Below are 25,702 nucleotides of genomic sequence, written 5' to 3'. Positions count from 1 at the left end.
ACGTCCGACGGACTTTTCAGTCAGGGATGATCGAGCTGCAGCTGTCACAGCCCTGCGAAGTATGTTGGCTGACATATCGGGCAGTCAGTCAAAAAACCAGCTAGAAGTCGCCTGACAATTTTTTTTTTGCTAGAAAGAGATAGGAAACCTGATGCAAACAAATGTCCAGCTGTCATGTAAACATACTTTGAATGTATTGGTAAATTTCTGACTAGAAAGCCTTATTGACAAATTACTACAAAAGTGTTCCGAGTTTGTGGGTGTTCCGAATATGTGGGATGACTGTATTATAAATATTTTCTGCACTTAATTAAACTGCTCGAATCAGCCTCTCGAATACTCTCCAGCTCTATATCCTTTAAAAATTTCTTTCGTTGAATCACCCCCTGTTTTTGCGAAACGTCACCGCTGCAGCTGTTTTTGACAGCTCAACGAACGATTACACAGAAAATCGCCCAAAAATCCCTCGAAATCAGCTCGCAAAATTAAAAGTAAAAAATCTCGCGTATATTTTTTGATAAATTCTTGTGTCAACAATACTATCTACGCTTTTCGGTGATATAACTACTTTTTGGTGCGAATCTTCCACCCACACGATAGTGGCTTATCGTCGTCGCGCTCGATCGGTTCGGAACAAAAACACTTGGAACAACGTTGGAGCAGTCAGGTGCCTGGAAGCAGAGAACGGTGCGGTCCGGCGGAACGCGTCTCCAAGCGCAGGTGTGTGACGACAATGCTGAGTTGACCGCGCGCGTGTGCTAGCGCTCTAGTTTCAGTGAGTAATTGTGTTGTGAAGAATCTCGCTTTTGGACACACAATTACCACATCGGGGTTACATAACAGAAGCCGCGCCGCGGGTTGGGAACGGGATCGCGGGAATCGACGGGCCAATCTGTTGCGCGCACCGAGTTTGTTTTGTGTCATTTTTGGTGGGTGTAATTTGCTATGACTTTGTTTACCGAAGAGGAAGCGTTCGCGATGAGAACAGAGTGTTTCGGAACGGGACCTGCGTCGTGAAACGGTCCCACTGCTGTGAGGGGAAAGGAGGACAACGCCGGCGAACCGTGTCGATAGTTGGCAGCGTCTGTGAATTAATTATCTAAAAGAAGAACGAGCAACAATTTGATAAAACCGAGCATTCTCGAAACGAGACTCGTCAAAATTCCCGCGTCAAACGAAACGACGGCCCAGGCGATGGCCGTGGTGCGGCCGGAAATGGACACGCGACCCGTGGCGTCACCGGGCGCGCGAGTCCCGCTCTTTTGCTGGAAGGAGTTTGCGTGCGGTTGGGGGGCGGCCTTCGTCAACATCGCCGTCACGTACCCGATCTACAAGATGATATTCCGCCAGATGCTGCACGGCGTCCAGCTGCACCAGGCCTTCGGGCAGATCCGGGGCGAGGGCATCACGTTCCTTTACCGGGGGATCTTTCCCCCGTTGGCGCAGAAAACAATCTCGCTCTCGGTGATGTTCGGCGTGTACGACGGGACGAGGCGGCCGCTCGTCGAGTGGTGCGGCATGAACGAGTACGTGGCCAAAAGCATTGCGGGCGTGACGGCCGGCACGGTGGAGGCGGTGCTGATGCCGTTCGAGCGCGTCCAGACGCTGCTGGCGGACGCGACGTACCACGCCAAGTACCGGAACACGCATCATGCTTTTCGGTGAGTCTAATGAAATGGTCAAATATTTTTTTGATTTTTGCTGACGAACGCCTTTTTATTCGGTGTTGCTGGGTGGCTATCAGAAGTCGTTTTTTGTGTTGTTTGCATTTTTGGTCGAAAGCTCAAATTTTGATTAGCAACTGAGCTCTGTATCTACCTGCATCTAGATCGGACGTTGCTGAAGGAATAATTAATTTACAAAAGAAGAGAAGGGCTGGTGATGTGCGATAATGGTCGAAAAACATAAGGTCGAAAGTGAACAAAATGTCAAAAGTGGTTAAAAGTTCTATTGCTATATTTTGTGAGCTCTTTATCATATTTGTGTTTGTTTTTTTTTCAGTTTCTCTCAATCAAATATTTATTTTTTCGTAATTCTTGAGAGTTTTTGTATTCTTCCAGATATTAAATTCCGTGAATAGTTTTATGAGAAAAATTCTAAATTTAAATATTTAATTTGGAATTTTATGTTCTTTGAAACAAAATAAAGTTGGTTTTGTTGTATTTTATCTAAAATACACATTTTCGACCTGTTGCCCTTTCGATCTTTTGTCCTTCGACCTTAGGCATTTGGATCTATTTTCACAAAACCAAAGTGTTTACGTGGTTTATGATTGACTTGTTACCAAAACTTGAATAAACAGAAAAAAATTGCCACATCTTTTTTTTACAAATTATGGAAACAATACGATGAAAATTGTGGTGTAATTTGATTAATTAGATTTGTAGAAGCTAACTTTGAAAAAAAAAAAATACAAATTACTGCACACAAAATTTTTATTGCTGAAATTCAGTAAAGTTTTACTGAATTTTCATCTACTGAAATTTCAGTAAACGATTCAGTTTGGTAACTATTTTGACAGCTTGAAAACCCGCCTTACCTTACTAATCTACATACCTTGCATGTAGTCTTTTATTTGACTATGTAAACAGGCACTGCTGATGCCAGAGATTTTGTTTATGTTACTTTATTTAAAACCATTATTAAACAGACTTTGCTGAAGTAACTTTTGCTAATTTTTGCTGGGAGGAAGCTTATTAGGAATACTTTCATAATATGCAATATCCCAGAAAGTGTCAAAATGGGCATGATGCATTTTGAAATGCCGTCGAAATAAACATTTTTATTATGGCGACACGTTACTAGATTGACATTTGTTAAAAATTAGCCTAACATTGAGTCAAAAGAATGTTAAAAAAATAAACTCTAGATTAAATGTTAAAAAACACCTATGAGCCATGGGATTCCTATGCAGATAGGACCCAATGAAAATTTAATCTAGAAATGTTAGCGGACTGACTGACTCTTGAAAACTTCTTCGGACTGACGTTTATTGTTGTTTGTTTTTGTCACCCACTTCAACGGCAAAAAGCCACGGCTACGTCACGACTGTCATCCACATACAAGGCGAGTGAAGTCAAAATCGAACCAAGATCGAACCAAGTTTTTAGCGCGTAACGTTTGAAAAGGTCGTATGCGCATCGTTCATAATTTCGAAAGAAAAAAAAACTTTTTTTAGTTTATTTTTTTTCTTCAAAAAGATTTACATTTAATCTCGGACTTGAACTTGGGGATCAGCATTTAATTCCATCGAGAAACTAATGTTGGCATATCACCCTTTTGGTGTTCAATGAAAAACTAGTTTAAAAGATTTTCGATGGAAATTCAGTGAGTATTTTAAAAGCGCAATGTATTCTAAACCAACGGCCAGGAAGAGTCAAACGTAATTTAAGTTGTTTCAAGGAAATTGGATCTATCATTTTTAGTTTACTGTATTGTGATATATTGCTTGGATGGTCAAGTAAAACTTTGTAATATTTTGATATTAGAATTGTTAAATGTGGATTAATTTACGTTACGTAATACTTTTAATTATCTCAAATATATCTGCAAAAGATAGTGGATACTCACAAAAAAATTATTTGGAAAAATAATTATGTATGGAAAAATAATGATTTCATACGACTTTTTCAAAAACCACACGTAAACCATATAGATGAATCCAGTTTGAAATGGCCGCTAGGTGGCCAATGGTGTTAGAAATGACAGCTTCCATGTATTTGAATATGGGACCTCAGAAAAACTCAATTTTAAGCAATAAAATGATTATTTATGATAAAAGTATTGATTGATTAGGTGCACAAAATGTGTCTAGAATATTATTAAAATGAAAACTGCTCAAAAAATTTGCAATGGAGATAAGTACACCATTCGATTCAGCAGGAATTTTGGGCACCAAAAATATATAGTTTTCATATGTTAAGTATTTTATTTTAAAAGATAATTAACAAAAAGTATGAAAATCGAGACATTTAGTATGGGAGCTGTCAAATCTCTCACCATCAAAAAGCAGGGTTGAGCTTTCGCTGGATTTGTCTATTGACAGCGTCTCTGGCGCTGACTTCAAAAAACTGCATGCGTGTCAGATCCTTGCAAAAAGCACGCAACGACGCTCGCGTTGACAGACCGGCCGCGCACCGAGGGCCGCAGGTTTTCCGCAAACATACTCGTTTTTTAGTCAAATTCATTCGGCTAGAAAGCCTTATGTCAAAAAGTGAAAATTGTCGGAAATTTTCTCTGTATTTTGAAAATATTCAGACTTTGTACATTGTGTGTGGTTGCTGTAATACAGCCTTTTAAGTTAAAATTTTGTAAAAATATTTTTTTTCTCTTGGCCATCTAATGGAGCACCCGCAGTCGAGCAGTTTTTGACAGTTCGCTCCATAAGAAATACATTGTAGAAAAAAGCAAAAACTGCTCGAATGGAAGTGCATGAAGAATTTAAACACTTGCATGGCAATACCCAGTCACGGCGTTCTCACAGGATTCTAGCAGAGTTCTAACAGAGCTGGATATTCTTACAGAACTCTAGCAGAAATGTTTCACCGTTCTAGCAGGATTCTGACAGAACCAGCTCTGCTAGAATATTTCGTGACTGGGTATCTCAGCAACTAAGGGTCGTATCAACCAAGTGCCAAAAAGCAAAATATGAAGAATTTTCTCAGCTCATCAAAAATATTTTTTTCAAAAGTTGGCAAACATGGGCATTATTTTGAAAAAATCAATAACTGCGACTATTTTGAAAAAAGTTACATAAAAATGGCTATAACTTGAAAACGGTGCACTCCCTGGGCTTTGTCATAATGAGTGTCATAGGTTTGATGCTTGTTTGGCAAAGAGTATGATTTGATTCGATGTGGAATTAAAATCGAAGTGTTCAGTATATTGCTGAAGCTTCCATTTTTACACATGGACACCACTTCATGCTGCGAGAACCCACTTTGGCGCAGTCTCAGGGCTTAATCGATGGCCGGTAAGCTGTCATCGAAACAAGGAGGTTCTCCGATAGTGGAAATATCACATTTGTACAATGAACCGCTACATATGTGATTTTTCCCTATCTTAATGTGGGTGTCAGGTTAAGATGCGGGTTTTTAATTTTTTTTTTATTTAGTTTTTTAAATTTAGTTTTTGTAGAATTTAGGATTTTTACTATAAATATCAACTTGTTATACTTTGCCTTTAGTTATTTAGGGACAAAATTAGTAACAGTGAATTTAGTAATTCTATCAGAATCGGTGATTTTCATTCAAGTAGCATAAAAACCATTATGATTTGTCAAAATTTTCGTAGAGTCTCGATCAATCAATAGTGAAATGATATCGGACTAAGTTCGTTGATCTGTTGAACTAACGGTTGTCGGATTATGATTGTATCGACCATTGTTGCGAATCGAGGATCTACTGGAATTATGACGATCAAATGGTCGTCTCTTTTTCAATTCACGACTTGTAAAATGTGAACTGTTATTAATTTTTATTTGTTTTTTAAAAGAAGCCAGACAGGTTTTACAAAAAAAAAAAAAACGTTTTTTTTGCTATTAATTAAAATGTCTGGGATTTGAGATAAGAGTAGCTTTCGGATATGTTACTTTAAATCTTGTATTCAATTCAAGTTAGGTAGTTATCCGCAAATGAAAATTTGGACTTATATGAATAATTGAACATTTTGGACTTATGAATAACACACAACTGTGCATTTATTCTAGAGTCAGATCCATACAGCGTCAGTGTTTATTTGGTCGAAGTGTACTAATTCATTGGCAGATCTGATTCTAGTTGTAATGTACGACAAGACTACTGACGGACTTGACAGGACGAGGGCCCAGTTTAGAGGTTTCGACATCAACGATGTGCGGCTGGATCACCCTCAAAAAAAAAAAAAATAACTTGAAAACGGTGCACTTTATCAAAATTTCACATCGAAAAATGAAGGTGAAAAATTTTTGCGACCAATATTTCGATTTTTTGAAAAAATCAGTATTGATTCAAAAATTCATAACTCTGTCAAAGATGTTTTGCACAACCTGGAAATTTCTGAAAAGTTGGCATTTGATGTCGTCTAAAACATATCAAAAAATGAAAAAAAATTAAAAATATTGTTTTTTTTTGCAATTTAGTTTTAGTGACAAAAAGTTAAATAAAAAATCACTAAAATTTTATTACCGTGTATAATTGTAGTCATTATCCATACCTACAACTTTGCCGAAGATACCAAATCGATCAAAAAATTTCTTCAAAAGATACAGATTTTTTAATTTTCATACATCATTTTTGTGTATGGACAGCTGCCAAATTTGTATGGAATATTATATGCACAAACTAATGATGCAAAATGGCTTCCTTGGGCATACCGAAGGCACCAAAAAAGTTTCAGTCGGATTAAAAAATACAAAAATTAAAATTCCTAAAAAAGACCGATTTCGTAGAGAATTGCTCAATTGAAATACGCAATATTTGGTACCAAACAGCAATTCCCCACGAAAACAGCATGGTAAAAAAAAACAAAAGTGCTCGGATCGGGATCCATTTTTTTCTGAGAGTTCCTTGGTCGAAATAACCTACGCTGTGTTAGGGTGCTCCAAAAAATGACAATTTTCGTTGATTTTCGAAAAAAAGAAAACACTTTTTTTCAAAAATCCCAAGTGCCCGCCATTTCAACCGATTTTAGCTGTCTTATACGCAAATGAAAGGTGATAGGTTGGCCTTTCTAGCCTAAAATTTGTAAAGGTCGCAAATGCCGCTTTGACGGTGTGTGGCCAATAGGGTGCCCACAAAAAAATGACCCCCTGCTCCACAAGCGGAAAACAGTATTTTTTGGTTATTTTTGATACCCGAGCTTAAAGATGGAGAAAAAAAATGTTTTGAATACAAAAATGACGTTTTTAAATTGCTAAGAACTATTCGGAATAGAGTTTTATAGCTTCGGTATGTTCTACAAAGTTGTAGAGTATTAAATTTTGAATGAATTTTTTTTTTTTGAATTAAATATACTTTATTGAATCTTTCTTATAATAATTACATTTGGTTTACATAATAAGTGGTCAGCTGTGGCTCTTCAGCTTTAGTTTGCTTTTCGTGATTTAAACACTGTTTATTTTCATAACTTTAAAAGTATATGATTTATCATTTTTGTAACACTAGGTACAATGAGTAAAAAAAAAATGTCAAGAAAACATAACCTAACCTAAAACTAACTTAAACTTACCATAAACTAAACCAATCCTTGAATCAAGGGGTATTCAGAAATAGCACATTTTTCCCTGAATTTCAAACATTTCTCTTGAATCTTCTGATCCAACATTTTTACTTCTGCTAATTCATGAACCTCACTTGATCTTGTCCAGCCAGGAACATTCAAAACCATTTTGAGTACCTTGTTTTGGACACGCTGGAGCTTCAATTTATGAGTTCTAGCGCAACACTCCCAAACAGGTACTGCATACTCAATAACGGGGTAAATTATTTGTTTGTAAACTGCTAACTTATTTTTCAAAGAAAGCTTTGATTTTCTGTTAATTAAAGGATACAAACACCTGATGAGAATGCTGCACTTGTTCAATATTTTGTCTACATGCTGCCGAAACAAAGTTTCGAGTCAAGTATGAGACCTAAATAGACAACTTCCTTTGACCAGGGTATCGAAACATCATTCATTTTAATCAAAACATCATCCTTTGGGACAAATCTGGCCGATTTGGAAAGTGGAAAAATGATGGTTTGAGTTTTGGCTGCATTTATGCGAATTTTCCAGTCGCCAAAGTATTCGGAAAGAACGTCAAGACCCTTCTGAAGACGGCCAACTAAATATCTGGTTATTTTACCCTTATAAATAACGGCAGTGTCATCAGCAAAAAGTGACAACACACCATTACCAGGAAGAGTAGGCAAATCAGATGTAAAAATATTGTACAGAAGTGGGCCAAGAATACTTCCTTGGGGAACCCCAGCATCAATGTTGAATAATCCAGAAGCAATCCCATTCAGAAAACCCTGAACGATCTCTCCGAAAGATAGTGCTGGATAATTTTGATAAGATACATTGGAAAACCGTATAAATACAGTTTATGTATCAAACCATCATGCCAAACATTGTCAAAAGCCTTCTCAACATCCAACAAAGCCATAGCAGTTGATTTAGACTCAAGCTTGTTCTGCTTGATGATTTTGGTTACTCTCGTAAGCTGATGAGCAGTATTATGTCCCTTTCGGAAGCCAAACTGCTCATTCAAAATTATATTATTATCGTTGGTAAAATCCAAAAGCCTTGAATAGATGACCTTCTCAAAGAGTTTGGACAGACTACTCAAAAGACTAATGGGACGATAACTTGTTGGCGATGTTGGATCTTTTGAGGCTTCAAAATTGGTATGACTTTGCCCAGCTTCCAATTGGTAGGGAAGTAACCAAGTTGCAAACATTTATTGAAAATATTGGCTAGATGTTGAAAGAACTGATCACTCTGTTTTTTCAACACCAGATTAAAATGTTATCAAAGCCAGGAGCTTTCATATTTTTCATTTGTTTAACTGCAACTTTGACTTCCTCACCAGAAACATGGGAATCTGCAGGAAATTCAAAGGTAGAGTCATTGATTGTTGAAATACTATTGGCAACTGATGTTTCTTTACGGCTGGTCATGGAAGCGCCAAGATTATGTGAACTAACAAAATGAAGCCCAAGTGCATTTGCCTTTTCCTCGGATGTAATCAAACGAGAATCCTCAACAATAAGAGGAGGAATAGGCTTTGGTTTGTTTTTAAGAACTTTTGAAAGTTTCCAAAATGGTTTTGAATAATTCCCAAGCTGGCTTACATGTTTTGAAAATTCTTGATTTCTGATATTGTCAAGTCGGTCTTGTATGATTTTGTTCAAATTGTTCACTGAAATCTTTTGTCATAGTCCCCAGTCCGTTGATATTGTCTCCTATAAACATTCCTAAGTCTAATCAAGTGTTTAGTATCTACGTCAATATCAGTTACCTTAAAATTAACAGGAACCTCCCGAACGTTGGCAGCCTCTGCTTGGTTGATAGCCTGCTGGATCACCTCCAGCGAACGATCAATATCGGCAGAAGTTTCCGGGTGTTGATCATAGTCGATGTTGCTGTCTACCACTTGCTGAAACTGCTGCCAGTCAACGTTGTGGTAATCTTTCCGGGTTGGTTGCCGCTGCGGAGTAACGGAAGCTCCAACCTCCACAACCACCGGATAGTGATCAGAACTCAACTCTTCAAACACCTCAGGATGAGCCACGTTCTCAGCCATATTGGTAATGAAGAAGTCGATGATTGAGTGATTCCCAGACCGAGCCACCCTCGTTGGACGATCCGGACTCACAACGTTGTAGTATCCGTTTTGCAGATCGTTGTGCAGAATCACTCCGTTCCGATTCCTCCTGCTGTTGCCCCAAACTTCATGCTTCGCGTTGAGGTCACCAGCGATGATGTACTTTGCGCTCCGCCGTGTCAGCTTCTGGATATCGCTCTTCAGTTTTGCTGCTGAACCATCTCTGGCATTCACCTGACGTGGGCAGTATGCAGCAATGAAGAGTACTGGGCCAACCGAAGTGGGAATTTCCACCCCAACGGCCTCGATGATGTCCAGCTTAAAGTGTGGCAGCCGGCGTGGCTTGAGATCACGATGAACAGCGACAAGCACACCTCCTCCTCCAGAGGTGGTCCTGTCGAGCTGCGTCGCGATCTTGTAGTTTTGCAGATAAACTTTTTCACCGGGCTTCAGATGAGTTTCCGTGATGGCAGCTACGTCGATCTCCTTCTCGCGAAGAAAATCCACCAGCTCTAAATTCTTCCTCCTAATGGAGCAAGCGTTCCAATTCAGCAGCTTGAGGGACCTACGATCCATACTGGATGACGAACGAGGTCAGCACTTCAATCTGCTGGGTCTTGGTTTTGCATCCACGCAGTGCAGCGGACATCTGTTTGAAAATATTGAGGAGTTCGGTTGAGGTGTAAAGATCATTACCATTTTCCTCAACTGCTGGTTCTTGGGTTGGTCTTGGCTCCTGGCTGAAGCCCGGTGGTGGCGGTCTCGGCTCCTGGCTGGAACCCGGCCGTGGATGATTCATCTCAGCTCTCTTCCTGGGATCCAACGGCAACGGTGCCAAGTTCGGGACCTGGCGTCGCGGTTGAAGAGGTGGAAATTTTGCTCCACCAGGGCTGGAGGAGTTCTACGACGCTGAGGCTGATTCTTCGTCGATGCTTGCTGCCGAATTTTCACGAACTCAGCTCTCTTGGGGCACTTTCGGTCGGTTGACGAGTGCTCACCGTTGCAGTTGAGGCACTTCACCAGCGAATCTTGGATGCACTGGGATGTGATGTGCGCATCGGTACCACATTTGGCGCAACGACGCTTCAGGTGGCAGTTCTTACCTCCGTGCCCGAAGCCCAGGCAGTTGAAGCATTGTGTGACGTCACGATGCACTGGTCGGTATCGCTCCCACGACACGATAATGTTGAAAACCGCTCGGATTGCCTTCAGCTCAGGAAGCGTCGTCGATCCCTTAGCCAAATGCAGCAGGTAGAGCTGGTCACGGTACTTGATGTCTTTGTTGCGTCGGCTCATTTTGTGCACGGCCAACACATCCAGTTTCAAAACTTTTAGCTCGGCAGCTAATTCCTCCACTGGCATGTCGTACAGACCTCTGACGACGATTTTGTACGGCTTATCCATGACGACATCATGGGTAAAGTACTCCGCCTCGTTTTCGGTCAAGTAATCCTTGACCAGTTGATAGTGCTGCCTGGATTGCACCAGCACCTTAAATCCGTCCTGACACAGACGAATGTTGCCTAGGACTTTCCCAGACTTGATGAGTTCAACCAGCCCCGCTCGAAAGTCGATCGTTGCTGCTGATTGCCTCACATAAAAAGGAGGCAGTTTCTCCTTTCGCTGTTTCACTTCATTCTCCTTTGCTTCCGCTACCTGGTCCTCGTCAGGCAGTCCAGCGAACTTGTTGTTCTTCAATAGCTGCTCCTCGTGCGACGAAGAGTTCTCCTCCTCCTCATCCATCGGTACAGTACCGTCGCTCTTTTTCGTCTTTTTGCTGTTCGATGTCACTTCCAAAAGCACCTTCCTTTTGGAAATCCCGGTTTTTGGCCATCAGTTGAGGCCTCAACCTTCCTTTTGGAAATTCCCACTTTTTTGCCTGCTTGAGCCGCAGGTAGGGCAATATTGCCGGCGTTTTGCGCCGGGACGCGACGAGTCATGTTGATTCAGACAACCTTCACCAACGAATGCTCGGATAACAATGAAATTTTGAATGAGAATCTCACTTTTGGGAATATTTGGATGGAGGTAGCGCACCGTTCGAGTATCAATGAGTTAAAGTTGACCGATTTTGCTCATATTTGGCCCAGAGTCCTAAAATAGCCCAAGGAACAATATTCAGCTTGTGGAGCGATGTTTTGAGAAAAAGTCCCATATTCTGGGCACCCTAGTGGCCAAAGAGCCGATGAGCAATTCTCTACCAAACCCGGAAATGGATTTTATTTGTATTTTTTGATTTGGCTCAAACTTTGAGGGGGCCTTCCCTATGACCAAATAAGCTATTTTGTGTCATTGGTTCACTAGGGTGGAATCGAAAATTGTTTTTTTTCAGCAACACAATTTTTTGGGTCCCTTTTAGGGTGACATTTTTGATTCTACAAAATTCATGTTTTATTATTTTATGAAACTAACACCGCAGAAGTATAGCCCTGGATGTCCTTAACAACTCTCCCGAAGACAGTATGGTGCTAAAGTGCTTCACAAAAAAGATACAGAGTTTTCAAAAGTAGTGTATTGAAATAATCAGTGAAACTCAAACATTCTGCCAATGAAAAAAAATGTGAAAATGCAAGTTTCGCCATAGAAATTTCCATACAAATTTCATTTGCCTTGCGCCAAATTTTGGGAGGTTGTTAGGGACCCTAAAAGGGACCCGAAAAATGTGTTGCTGATTGGATTTTTATCATTTTTAATTTTCCCATATAACTAGATTCCACCCTATTGGTTCACCCATACAATTTTGGCTGCTGTCCATACAAAAATGGTATGTGAATATTCAAACAGCTGTAACTTTTGAGTGAATTTTCTGATCAATTTGGTGTCTTCGGCAAAGTTGTAGGTATTGTTGAGGATAAGTGAGAAAAAAATAGGCACACGGAAAAAAAAATTGCAGATTTTTTTATCAACTTTTTTTCACTAAAACTCAATTTCCCAAAATACGTATTTTTTGATTTTCGAGATTTTTTGATATGGTTTAGGGGACAAAAATCCGCAACTTTTGGGCCATAGAGAAACATGGTCAAAAAATCTGCCGCCGAGTTATGAGTTTTTGAAAAAATAGTGATTTTTGGAAAAAACGAAATTTTATGCAAAAACAAATTTGACGAAATTTTTTAATGTAAAATTGTATTTCCAATCGAAAAGTACTTTAAAGATTTTTTGATAAAGGGCTCTGTTTTCAAGATATAGCCACCGAATGTTTGATTTTAGCTAAATATTTGCAGTTTTTCAATTTTTAAAAATAGTGACCTTGAGTGACCATTTCTAAAAATATTTTTTTTGAAAAGTTCAGAAAATTAGCTATACAATTGTCTAAGAGACATTGAAGATTGGACATCGGGTTGCTGAGATAGAGCCGCTTTAAGAAAAAGAAACACGAAAATTTGAGTTTTCTAAGTCTCACCAAAACAACCCACCATTTTCTAATGACGATATATCAGCAACTAATGGTCCGATTTTCAATGTTAATACATGAAACATTCGTAAAATTTTCCGATCTTTTTGGATTTGAATTTTCTGATCAATTTGGTGTCTTCGGCAAAGTGTGTGGTATTGTTGAGGACTATTGAGAAAAAACAGGTACACGGAAAACAATGCGGATTTTTTTATAAATAAATATGCCGCCGAGTTATAAATTTTTGAAAAAAATTTGATTTTTGGAAAAAATCGAAATTTTATGCAAAAACAATTTTGACGAAATTTTTTAATGTAAAATTGTATTTCCAATTGGAAAGTACTTTAAAGATTTTTTGATAAACGGCTCTGTTTTCAAGATATAGCCACCGAATGTTTGATTTTAGCTAAATATTTGCAGTCTTTCTATTCTTAAAAATTGTGACCATTTCTAAAAATATTTTTTATAAAATTGTCTTAGAGACATTGAAGATTGGACCTCGGGTTGCTGAGATACAACCACTTTAAGTAAAAGAAGCACGCAAATTGAAGTTTTCTAAATTTCACCTAAACAACCCACCATTTTCTAATGTCGATTCTCAGCAACTAATGGTCCGATTTTCAATGTTAAAATATGAAACATTCGTGAAATCTTCATATTGCCTTTCCATACACTGATGGATTTCGGAGTAACTGTACTGACTTTTATCGGTGGATGAGATTTCATTTGTTTAAAATAGATAAAATTATTATTTGACGAAGTGCACTTAAAATAGTACATAATATCGAATAGGTTTAAAGCAAATCACTATTCGGGTTGATAGCATGGATCCCACACAATGGATTTTCCCAATCTTGCTGCTTTCCTGTGCCGTCGGTTCCGCCTCCGCATCGAACTCCGAAACGGCCCTCTACGTGGTATCCGTAATCAAGCACTTGGAAGCCACCGTGCCGGGCGTTTCCAGCTGCGTCCTGTATCGAATGTTTGCCGCCGATGATGTCCTGCAGGAGGTTCTTCGAGCGCCTCAACTCGGGTCGGTGTCCAAGATTGTTATCACACACAGAATTGGCAGCGCGGGGTTGGAGTTGCTACCGGTGGAGCATTTGCTGGTGGTAATAGAACCGAAGAATTTGATGCTTGGTCATCAAAAGTTTCGCCAAGTGCTGAAAACGTTTAGTCCGCGTTCCAAACTGCTGGTGCTTGTTGATAGCATTTCGAAAGATTATAATTTTTGTAATCTTGTGGTTAGACAACTATCGTTTTGCAGCGTGGTCTATTTGGATGCCAAACGTCGCCGAATGTTTGCTGTAGATTTGGTCAAGAGGGTTCAGCTTGACTATCTGGCGCATCCGAGTGGATTGTTCAGTCGTAGCATGATGCGTGATATGCACGGAAGACCGATCACGTTTGTTAGCAAGAAATGGATTGATTCCGCCAGGGCAGTGTGGAGGTGGATGAAGGAAACTGCTGCTTATATGAACACAACTCTGCAAAGGTCTATCCCCAATTGCACAATTTCTAAGGTTACGGTCATGAAAGATCTCTGCTATATTGAGCATTTCGAAAAGAACAAGGTAGATATCGACCTCTCCGAGTACCATATCAACAGTGTTGGGACGCAAGGCTTTCGGTTTCTGTTCACCGGGTTGACCGACGACGTCGTAGTTCTGGTTCCGAAATCTCAACTCACGTTTGTACAGCTGTTCACCTTTCCGTTCGATTGGGAGGTTTGGGTTCTGGTAGCGTTGATACTGGGAGCTGCCGAAACCCTCAGACTACTGTTTCCTTCACATTTTCGAAACGATCCGATCTTGCTGGTCGTCTGCGGATTCGAGCGATACGACCTTAACACTGCTGGTCTTTGGGAAAAGTTCGTTTTGCTGTCGGTGATGGAGTTCATTTTCTTCACCACGTGTGCCTACGAAACGAAACTCCTTGCTATGATGGTCAGCAAACCTGCCACGCAAGAAATTCACACTCTTCAAGAGCTGATGGAGTCCGGAATCAAGATCAAGGTAAACTTTCTCGGATATCCGGATGCCGCAGAGAACCATCTACTAGGCAGCATTATGGTCAACAGTACGGAGACGATCCTCAACATGGACAAGATCCACGCCCACATCGTGGAACGTGAGGTGGCCGAATTGGTCCTGCCCAAGTACTACGACCCCGTCCAACGGCTCTACCGGTACAGCATCCTGGACCAGTCGCTCGGAACCATCCCGAGGTTGTACATCCTGTCGCTCCGAAACCCGTTCAAGCCGGTTCTGGAGTACACGAATGCGGCCCTGCTCGAGAGTGGCCTCATCAGCGTGTACTGGCCAATGATGATCAAGCTGAAGGCCGGCGATCGTGTGATACGGGCCGCGGAGGAGGCGGATGAGACGCTGCTCTTTGCCGATATGAAACCCGCCTGGATGGCGCTGGCCGTTGGGTTGGCGCTGAGTGGAGTTGTATTTGCTGGGGAGATTTGTGTGAAGATGGTAAAAATGTTCGCCGTGATGTCGTTTCGTAATTACTTGTTCTGAAACAGGTTTTACATTATTTTGTAATTGATCTAAGTCGTTAAATCCGAAATCGCGTCCACATTTGCTCCGGAAAAAATATCAGCAATATAACTTTCGAGTAAATTTGTCATTTTATAAGGCTGGTACAAATGTTGTTTAAATCTTCAAATTTTTCAAAAAAAAAACTTAATTTCAATGGAAATGTATGTACAATTAGCTGAAATAAATTTAAAATGCCTTTCCCTGCGTTTAGAATCGCTTTAAGCATGTTTGAGTTGATTTAAAAATCTTTAGAATTTTTAAAAAAATTCGATGTTCTTTCGATTCGAGTTTTTTCTCGCTAAAATCTTGTTAAATCGTCTGTCAATTATGGATCTTTAATAAAATTTAATGTTTCCTTTAGAAAATAATACTGAACATTTGTTATAGGATTTTAATAGTAAATTTAAATGCAAATATGAATTTATTTTTTTTATTGACATTCAAAGCCACAAGGTTTGATTACAATCTTGAATCGTATACGTTTTTGCCTGCCTAAGATTAAAAAACATATACCGATAAAAAAATCATTATGGTCAAAATCCCTACCATAATGAATCCTGACGTGATACCCATCTTACTAACCCCTCAAAACTCATGTGACACAAGACTAACATTTCAAAAGGGCGTAATATTGAATATTTGGCCCTATTGAAATGTTAGTCTTGATTTATTTTTGTTTGAAATTATTGTTTTCGAAAAGATCGGAAAATTTCACAAATGTTTTATATTTTAACATTGGAAATCGAACCATTAGTTGTTGAGATATCGACGTTAGAAAATGGTGGATTGTTTGGGTGATACTTGGAAAACATCAATTTTCATGTTTTTAAACATTTGCATGGCAATACCTCAGCAACTAAGGGTCGTATCAACAAAGTTCAAAATCGCAAAATATAGCGAATTTGCTCAGCTTTTCAAAAATATTTTTTTCAAAAGTGAGCAAACAGGTGCACAAATTAAAAAAAAATGAAAAACTGCGACTATTTTGAAAAAAGTTACCTAAAAATGGCCTTAACTTGAAAACGGTGCACTTTATCAAAATTTCACTAAAGTACTTTTTAAGTGCAAATTTGATTTTTCATCGAAAAATGAAGTTGAAAATTTTACGACCGATATATCGATTTTTTGAAAAAATCAGTATTGATAAAAAAAATCATTACTCGGTCAAAGATTTTTTGCACAACCTGGAAATTTTTGAAAAGTTGGCGTTTTATGCCCCTTAAAACATATCAAAAAATAAAACAAAATAAAAATTGTGTTTTTTGAAAATCAAGTTTCAGTGACAAAAAGTTAAATAAAAAATCACCAAATTTTTTTTACCGTGTATCATTTTTTTTCAGTGTAGTTCATATCCATACCTACAACCTTGCCGAAGACCTCGATCAAAAAAATCCTTCAAAAGATACAGATTTTTGAATTTTCATACATCATTTTTGTATGGACAGCTGCCAAATTTGTATGGAAAATTATATGGACAAACTAATGATGCAAAATGGCTTCCTTGGGCATACCGAAGGCACCAAAAAAGTTTCAGTCGGATTAAAAAATACATAAATTAAAATTTAAGAAAAAAGACCGATTTCGTAGAGAATTGCTCTTATCTTCCATTGGATTAGATTAGAGCAAAAATTATTCATTATTCTCAATTCTCACAAAGCAAACATTCCGGTTGTTGTCCATTCTAATCCTGAAATCACGTGCTCTAGTTTTCTGGTACTTTTGTACCCGAACCTCTCCGATTTCAATTAAATTTTGTAGACATGTTATCATGGGCCTATATAAGCCATTTTTGTGTATATGAACCAATAGTACTCGAAAATAACATTTGAGAAGGGCGTAAGGTATTTAAATATTTTTGTATTTTGCAATTTAAAAATTACTGTATCTCGAAGCCGTTGCATCGTATCAAAAAGTGGTCAAAGACAAACTTATAGGAAATTGGACGGGCTTTCTGAAAAAAAAATACACTAAAACAAAAATACACGCCACATCTATGAGATTTTTTTATTTTTAAGTCTAAAACTTAAATTTAAAGGTGATGTCACGATTTTTTTTGGTTCAAAATTTTTGAGGAAATAGCCTAAAATGTTACCAAAAGACTGACAAAAAATGCAGGATGGTATGTCTCTTCTAAAAAAATACAAAAATCATTGACTAAAACTGTTTTTTTTTTGCAAAGTGGTCTAAACGTAAAAATTTTTAAAAACCAGTAGTGGGGATCGATTTTCCAGACAATTTTACATAAAAGTCTCCATACTGACCATTGTCTTATGTCTAAGGCTACCAACTCTTGCTGAACAAAAATCCGTACACTTTGCCGATATGACACCATGGTGTAACAAAAACTATCAATGAATTATTTAGATAAATCAAATTTAATAAATTTGAAAATTAAAAATATAAAACTGTGTCGTTTTTACAGCTAACAAATATCTAAAAAAGGCTATCAGAGTGCTTATGACATGCACGTTTAAAAGTATTCATAAAATAAACCGTGATATGAATCAAATCATTATGTCGTTCGATTTTTTTTTATTAAACGTATAAAAGTTTACGAAACGTCAAGTTTGCTTCTACGAATAATATCGTTCTTAGTGTTTTCACGAACACTTTCCTAGAGTTTTTTATTGAAAAGGTCCTATAACATGTGAAACACAATAGTTTATAGGACCTTTAAAAACTCTAGATTTGTTAATTCAAATGTTCAAATGTTTTCACAAGTTTTAGAAAGCCTTTGGAAATGGATAAATATATTTAGTAAGGAATTTCTGAAAGGACAATTACCTGGAAATTGCTCTATAACAAATTTTGAATGGAGCACCCGATTCGAGTGGTCGAAATGACATTTCTCCCATAAGGAATACATTGTAGAAAAAAGCAAAAACGGCTCGAATGGAAATGCTCCATTGATAGCCAGAAATAAAAAATAATTGCCATAGTTAAGTATAGAAAATCTGTTATTTTTTGTTATTTTACTGCATCTCATATCTCAATATAAATCTACAAAAAATAAAATAAAAAACATCACTTTATAAAATTTTCCCAAAAAAATGGAAACAATCAAAACTCAAGAATTCAAACCAAGCAAACATTTTTACAACAGCTTATTTAAGCTTTATTTTGATTTTTGTTTTTGGATAAACAACATGTTAAGGAAATTATTGTATGCTTGGAAGGTTTAAGAGTTACATACATGTAGAAAATCATCAAATTTTATATTACAGAATATTTTTTAAATCTACTCATAAGATGATTATCAATCACTCCTGAAAGTTTCATGAAGATATTTCATGATTAAACTGAGTAAGAGACGATTTAAGCTCAAAATTTTGCCATGTGCAAGGCGGGCTGTCAAACTTTGTTGGCGTTATACTCTAAACGCCGAGTTGATTTACGGGTGCCACGATATCTCGAGATGGGATGGACCAAATTGGCTGAAATTTGAGGTGAAGACTCTCAAGACAGATCCCGTGTGCATAACAAAGCCCAATTTTTAAGATTTGCTTTTAAAAAAAATCAAAAATTAAAAACTAACGGTTTTTTTATACGAAAAACACAAAAATATTCTTATCTTTTTTTATAATAAACTTTTTGTAAATCGGGCTTCGTCATGCACACGGAATCGGTTTAAGGAGTCTTCACTAAAATTTTGAGCCGATTTGGTCAAGACAGTGTTAAGATATCGTGGCACCCGTTTTTTTTGGAACTGCTGACTTCAAATAGCCATATCTCAGCAATGCTACAACCAAATGTCTTCAAAATTATTTTGATAATTGATGAAAATGTATATTTTATTGCCCTGAAAAAAGATTTTAAACAAAACTAAGTGTGTTCTCACATCATCCTCTGACTTTTTTCAGATATACATGTATGTAACCCCTTAAAGATTGTGTTCTATTTTCTTCCAAATTATTTTGCGAATCTGTCGATGAACTTGCTTGCTCACTTTTAACTGAGCTATTTATTACTTTATTTCTAATCTAATCAAATCTAATCTAATCAGACCCTAGCACAGCCAATCTTTCGAAGGGATCCTGGAGAGTACCTTAGGTTAGATGACGCCTAGCACTCTTCTTGTCATTTATTAACATTTGTAGTGCGCCATTGCATCGGAATGCATTGAAACATCACAAGCGTTAAAGCGGCCAGGCCTACTGCGTAAAGCCGTATCGCAGAGATGACTCGTAATTGGGTTGAGTTTGAGCACGGAGTGTTCGAACAACAACACAATTCTGAATCGACAGGGGAGGAAGAAGCGTGGGGACACACCACCATACGCTCCGAAATTTTGGTTGTATTCGTTGGGAGCACCATGCTAAGAAGGTTTGGTACTCCGGAACCCTCTGGGATGGGACATTGTATTTCCACGAATGCCCTGGACACTATTTGCCGTGGTTATAGCGCCACAACTCGCTCTCTGTAACAGTATTCCTAATTCCAGTCCAAGTTCACCAAGTCGTTATGGCCTAGTGGTTAGCATTTTTGCTTACCAATCCAAAGGACGGAGGATCGAACCCCGTCTCGAGCGACTTTGATTTTTCGTTCATATTTATCATTTCTAATTTCTGTGTTCTAATCTTTCACGTTGGGAGCAGATGGGCATCGAACCCAGAACCATTCGCTTATAAAGCGAACACCGTAACCAGTCAGCCACGGCCGCTCCTGAGCTATTTATTACTTTATTTCAGTTAAAAACGCTTTTTGGAAGCAACATGCCATTCTACTATTTATAACAATTAAAAAAGTTTTACAAAAATATTTGAGCAAACACTCCAAATCGTCTTTGAATCATGGAACAGCCAAGCGCATTCGTAGCCATGAGTTCTCAGTGAAAATCTAACGCGCACTGAAAATTCTCCCAAGCAGCCGCCAACCCGTCCGAATTTCTTCATGCACGAGTTCCCATACAAAAATACACAGAAAGACCCCCCTATTTGTACACGCTGGACGGTATGAATGTGCTAGTTCAGGGTGTGCATGAAAGCTTTTGGACAGTCGACATAAAAGCGCGCGAGCCGAGACGCGAGCAGGGAGAGAGCAAAGTTCAAAGAGAGAGAGAAAACTTTAGATTTTGCTCTCTCTCTCTGCTCGCGTGTACAAATAGGAGGGTCTTTCTGTGTATTTTTGGATGCGTTGTATGGGAACTCGTGCATGGAGAAATTCGGACAGGTTGGCGGCTGCTTGGGAGAATTTCCATTGACGCTCTATTATACGAATGCGCTTGGCTGTTTCATGATTCCAAGAAGAGTTGGCGTGTTCTTTCAGTTATTTTGATGAACATATTTTAATTCTTTCTTCAGAAAGAAATCAAAATGATCACCTGTTCTATGAACAGGTTGAAAAGGTGGACGCGACGCCTCTGGGAAATATACCTTTCTAACCAAACACCTATCTTCGTCATATGGAGAGTTTGATGCTCGATTAACCCGGGCATGGTCTTCGGGTCTATATGACCCAAGAGCATTATAAAAGTTATCGTAACTTTTGACCTTTGGCACTTACAGAGCTGAAATTTTATGACTTTGTGTATCTTACCAAGACACACATTTGAGCCAAAAATGGACTTCCGATGGCCACCGGAAGTGCCCCCCAGAAAAAAGTCACACTTATGGTACTCGGGTCTATATGACCCAGAAATGTTTTTGGCTGCCAAAATTCGGAACCTTGACCGGTTCGTTCACAAAGTAGGTTAGAATGTCTACTTTGCGATTCCGACTAGCAGAACCGGTTATGGGCACTGTGGCCACCGGGAACCTGCTGTCCACCGGTAACCGATTCCGGCGTGACCAGGTTGGGTCATAGGATATCGGCATGACCTCAGATAATCGTAATTTTCTATTTCATGAAGTTTGATATGTCGCATGATATGCTTCCCTGCATACTCCGGAAGTGTCCCCCAGTGGCCACCAGTAACCGGTTCCGGAGTGACCAGGTTGGGTCATAGGATATTGGCATGACCTCACATGGTCATAATTTTCTATTTCATGAAGTTTGATACGTCGCATGGTAGGGTTCTTTGCATACTCCGGCAGTGTCCCCCAGTGGCCTCGGATAACCGGTTCCGGCGCGTCCAGGTTGGGTCATAGGATATTGGCATGACCTTAGGTGGTCATAATTTTCTATTTCATGACGTTTGATATGTCGCATGATATGCTTCCTTGCATACTCCCAAATTGTCCCCCAGTGGCCACCGGTAATCGGTTCCGGAGTGACCAAGTTGGGTCAGAGGTTATCGGTATGACCTCAGATGGTCATAATTTTCAATTTCATGATGTTTGATATGTCGCATGATATGCTTCCCTGCATTCTCCGGAAATGTCCCCCAGTGGCCACCGGTAACCGGTTCTGGCGTGACCAGGTTGAGTCAGAGGATATCGGCATGACCTCAGATGGTCATAATTTTCAATTTCATGAAGTTTGATATGCAACATGACGGGTTTCTAGCGATACCATTATTGGAACCGTTTTGGTGGTACCCTGGAACCGGTTCCGGATTGGCCACAGTTGGCCGGAACGATCCCAAACAGTTAGGGGTAGTATGTAATATTTTACAAAAAATCTGGTTGAAAAAATTGACTAATGTGTTGATTTTATAACAAAAGCTGAAAAAATCATGTTTTTCGGATGTTCCGGGGTAATGGAACCGGTGTCCACTTTTGACAAATAATCTCTACGAGAGCTCAAAGTTGAGGTTATTACCCGTCAAATGCAACTGGAAGCAACCCGCTATGTGTTATCGTTCCGGAGATACAGGTCCTCAAATTCGGGGCCTCAAAAAGGACTTTTTTCGGTTGTAGCAGGTTCCCGGTGGCCACAGTGCCCAAAACCGGTTCTGCCAGTCGGAATCGCAAAGTAAACTTTCTAACCTTTCATTTGCGGCCATGACATCCAAAATCGGTCAAGATTCCGAATTTTGGCAGCCAAAAACATTTCTGGGTCATATAGACCCGAGTACCATAAGTGTATGTACGAAACGAAGACCATGGCCAGGTTAAAACCTCCAAAAATACTATTTAGGCTATAAACGTATCAGCAACAGTACCGCCTCCAGTAAGCACGCAGCTTTTGCACCCAGATTTCTGTTGCAGACATTTTAGTATCTTCAATACAATGGAAACTATCGATAAAATTTTTTATTCATCCTCTAAATTACTGTCTTCGTAGTTATTTACAACAAAGTTTGACTATTTGTACAATCAGATTCTTGCAGGATTGGGTCCGTAAGTTCGACCATTTTGGAATGAGAAAACAACCACTTCCTTGGTTGTTGTGCACCCTTAAGATATGAAATTGCTTCCAACTACCGGCAACATGTTCTTTTGCACATTAGTTAGTCACTCACTTGAAAAATAGTCCCGAAACATGTAAATAATTAGCAAGCGCCATCAAAAAAACAAACGCCCCCATTCTTTTGACGTTTGACTTTTGACGACCCATTCCAACCGAAGGCTGAAGAAAACCGAGTGAGAAGCGAAGACAAATAAAGAACAAATGGTGGCCACCAACACCACCAGCAGCGCCTGTTGGAGTGAGCCAGTGATGCCAGGAAACTTTCCCTATAAATGCTACTTTTCACGAAAGAGCGCTGGAAGAAAAAAGAACTAAGCCGAAAATAGAAAAATGGGCGTGGCCCAATGCATTCTCGTCTGATTAGAATACATTTGGGAAATATTTGTTTTAAATGCTTGTAAAAGGAATAGAATAACGTTTAGTAAAAGTGAAAATAAATAGAAATGTTCCCGAAAAGTTACTCTACTCGTTGGTGTACTTGAATTTAGCAAATTTAAGGAACACACTAGATTATCCAGCATCTTTCAATCATGACCGCTTAAAATGGGTGTATTTCCCCTGATTACTATTCTGAAGCTTTTTACATTATGAGATTCTATTAGAAAGAAACAAATTCATTTCAATTGTGGATTATGAAAGATCAATCAAATGATAAATTTTAATACACATTCTATCTTGTCCTTCCTTCTTTCCAGACTGATCTACATCGAGCACGGCTTCCGGGAGCTGTACCGGGGCCTCGTCCCCATCCTGTGGCGCAACGGTCCCTCGAACGCGATGTTCTTCGTGATGCGCGAGGAGGCGGACCGGCGGTTACCGAAAAGAGTGAGATAATCCTAGTTCTTCCTTTGAAATGTGACGTAAACATTGTTACTTTTAAGGCCACGGCGGTAACCCAGCGGACGCAGGAGTTCTTCGCGGGGGCCTGCATCGGCGCGTTCATCAGTTCGGTGTTCTATCCGATCAACGTGCTCAAGGTGACGATGCAGAGCAAGCTGGGCGGCCCGAACGAGAGCATGTGGGTGGCGCTGCAGCAGGTGTACAACGAGCGCGACCGGAAGCTGCGGAACGTGTACAAGGGCGTCAGCATGAACTGCACGCGGGCCTTCTTCAGCTGGGGCATCATGAACAGCGCGTACGAACAGCTCAAGAAGGTGTTCTACTAGCGACCAAATGGTGGGTGTGTTGTGTAGTATTTTCTAGTCTCTAGGACAAACATGCTGAAAGCGTTGTACAGGTAGGTCAAAATATTCTTCGAATGCTTTCTTGTATGCGTTTCGAAAACTTGTAAATATATAGAAATCTGTAATCTGTCTGTAAAGTTGTGTGTGTGTGCGAATTAGTTCAATGTTTCTCGTTCACGCTGAGCCCCCCTGAATGAGTCCAACTCCCGCGTTCTGTGCATTTAAAACACGTACCACACACTATCCACTTCATTTCTGACGCGTTTTAAGCAAATCTAGACAACCGAAACCGAAATTAGCCAAACTGCTTGTGTTTGTAACAAATTACTGATGAACAAAAAGTGCTACTATTTTAGAGGTTTACACGAGTAAGAGTGATAGAGTTAGCAGTGGGTGCTAAAAGCAGAAAATAAAAGCAACAGCGTGGCTGTTGAATTGTGAATGTTGAAGCACAATAATAGATTTAAAAATTAATGAAGTGAACACTGGCTGCAAATGTCTTTCTTTGGCAAATAGAGCTGAAAGAAATCCTTACGAAAAAAAATGTCCATAATTAGACACTCATGGACACTGTTTTTTGAGATGCTGATCTTAGCGGGTTGTAGACTGGATTTCGTCATGTATATGTGATGATTGGCCATTCCAGTTAGTTTTGAAATTTATTAATGGCTTTTTTGGTCATAAAAAAATTTCAAAGTCGGAGGAATAGTTTCCGGCAGGGCTGCGGAGTCGGGTCATATTTCAAACGACTCCGACTCCGACTCCGGCTCCGGCTTTGAACAAATGGTTGGCTCCGACTCCGACTCCGGCCTACCAACTCTAGCCAACTCCGACTCCGACTCCGACTCCAGCTTTCAACAAATGGTTGGCTCCGACTCCGACTCCACATATTTTTAAATGTTTCAAAAGTTAGATAACTATTATTAGTTAATTATTTTTTAAACATTGATAAATAGGATTATTTAAAAACTCTCTAAGCGTCATGTTTTTCTCAAGAAAATAAGTTAAGTAAAAGTAAAAGGCTGCAGGACACGGCTGCGGCTCAGCACTACGTGCAGCAGCTGGAAGCGAGCCTGCCAACGGAGGAGGAACTCGGCGCTGCCTCGCTCAACGATGGATGGAGCAGAATATGCTCGGCCATCGGCAGTGCCGCTGAAGCCGCGCTAGGTAGTACGGTCCGAGTTGGAAAGCAGCGCTGGTTCGACGAGGAGTGCCAGCGGCTACTTGACGAGAAGAAAGCAGCTTATGCGGTGAAGCTGAGAGCTGCAACTGATGAGAACGTGGCCAGATACAAACAAGCGCTGAAACAGCAAAGAACGGTTTTCAAGCTCAAGAAGCGCCAGCTGGAAGATCGCGATCGCGCCGAAATGGAGCAGCTGTTCCGGCAGAACGAGAAGCGAAAGTTCTACGAGAAGGTTAACCGGTCCCGCAAAGGCTATGCGCCGCAAGCCAACACTTGCCGGGACGCCGAGGGAAACCTTCTTATGGACAAAGGCGAGGTGTTGAACAGGTGGCAGCAGTTCTTCAACGAGCACCTCAACGGCGATGTAGCGCATGGAGACGGCTTTGAAGCCCAACTTGGACCGCCCGCTGCTGACGAACAGTTCCCGGCACCTGATCTGGAGACGGTGAAGAAGGAGATCAGGCAGCTGAAGAACAACAGGGCCGCCGGTAAAGATCGGTTACCCGGTGAGCTCTTCAAATATGGAGGAGAGCAGTTGGCGAGGGCGATCCACTTGGTGATTTCTAAGATCTGGAGGAGGAGAAACTACCAGAAGAATGGATGGATGGTGTCGTGTGTCCCATCTACAAAAAGGGCGATAAGCTGGACTGCGGCAACTACCGCGGCATCACGCTTATCAACGCGGCCTATAAAATCCTCTCCCAGATCCTCTGCCGTCTGCTGACACCGTACGCACGGAGGTTCGTGGGCCCCTATCAAGCGGGGTTTACTGGCGCTCGGGCCACCACGGACCAAATTTTCTCGCTCCGGCAGATC

At 39.9% G+C, this 25,702-nt stretch overlaps 1 protein-coding gene across 1 annotated transcript; it reads left to right on the top strand.

The window, feature by feature from the left end:
* The first annotated feature begins 412 nt into the window (after window positions 1–412).
* On the top strand, window positions 413–24,192 carry LOC6047793 (mitochondrial nicotinamide adenine dinucleotide transporter SLC25A51). Its single transcript, XM_038264072.1, has 3 exons — window positions 413–1,661; window positions 23,215–23,344; window positions 23,401–24,192. The coding sequence occupies exons 1-3, from the start codon at window positions 1,195–1,197 to the stop codon at window positions 23,683–23,685; spliced, it is 882 nt and encodes a 293-aa protein (XP_038120000.1). The 5' UTR covers window positions 413–1,194; the 3' UTR covers window positions 23,686–24,192.
* Window positions 24,193–25,702: the final 1,510 nt, after the last annotated feature.

This window comes from Culex quinquefasciatus, chromosome 3 (assembly GCF_015732765.1).
Source record: "Culex quinquefasciatus strain JHB chromosome 3, VPISU_Cqui_1.0_pri_paternal, whole genome shotgun sequence".
Classification (NCBI taxonomy): Eukaryota; Metazoa; Arthropoda; class Insecta; order Diptera; family Culicidae; genus Culex; species Culex quinquefasciatus.
The sequence above is the reverse complement of the archived record's forward strand: the minus strand, read 5'-3'. Positions and strand labels throughout refer to the sequence as shown.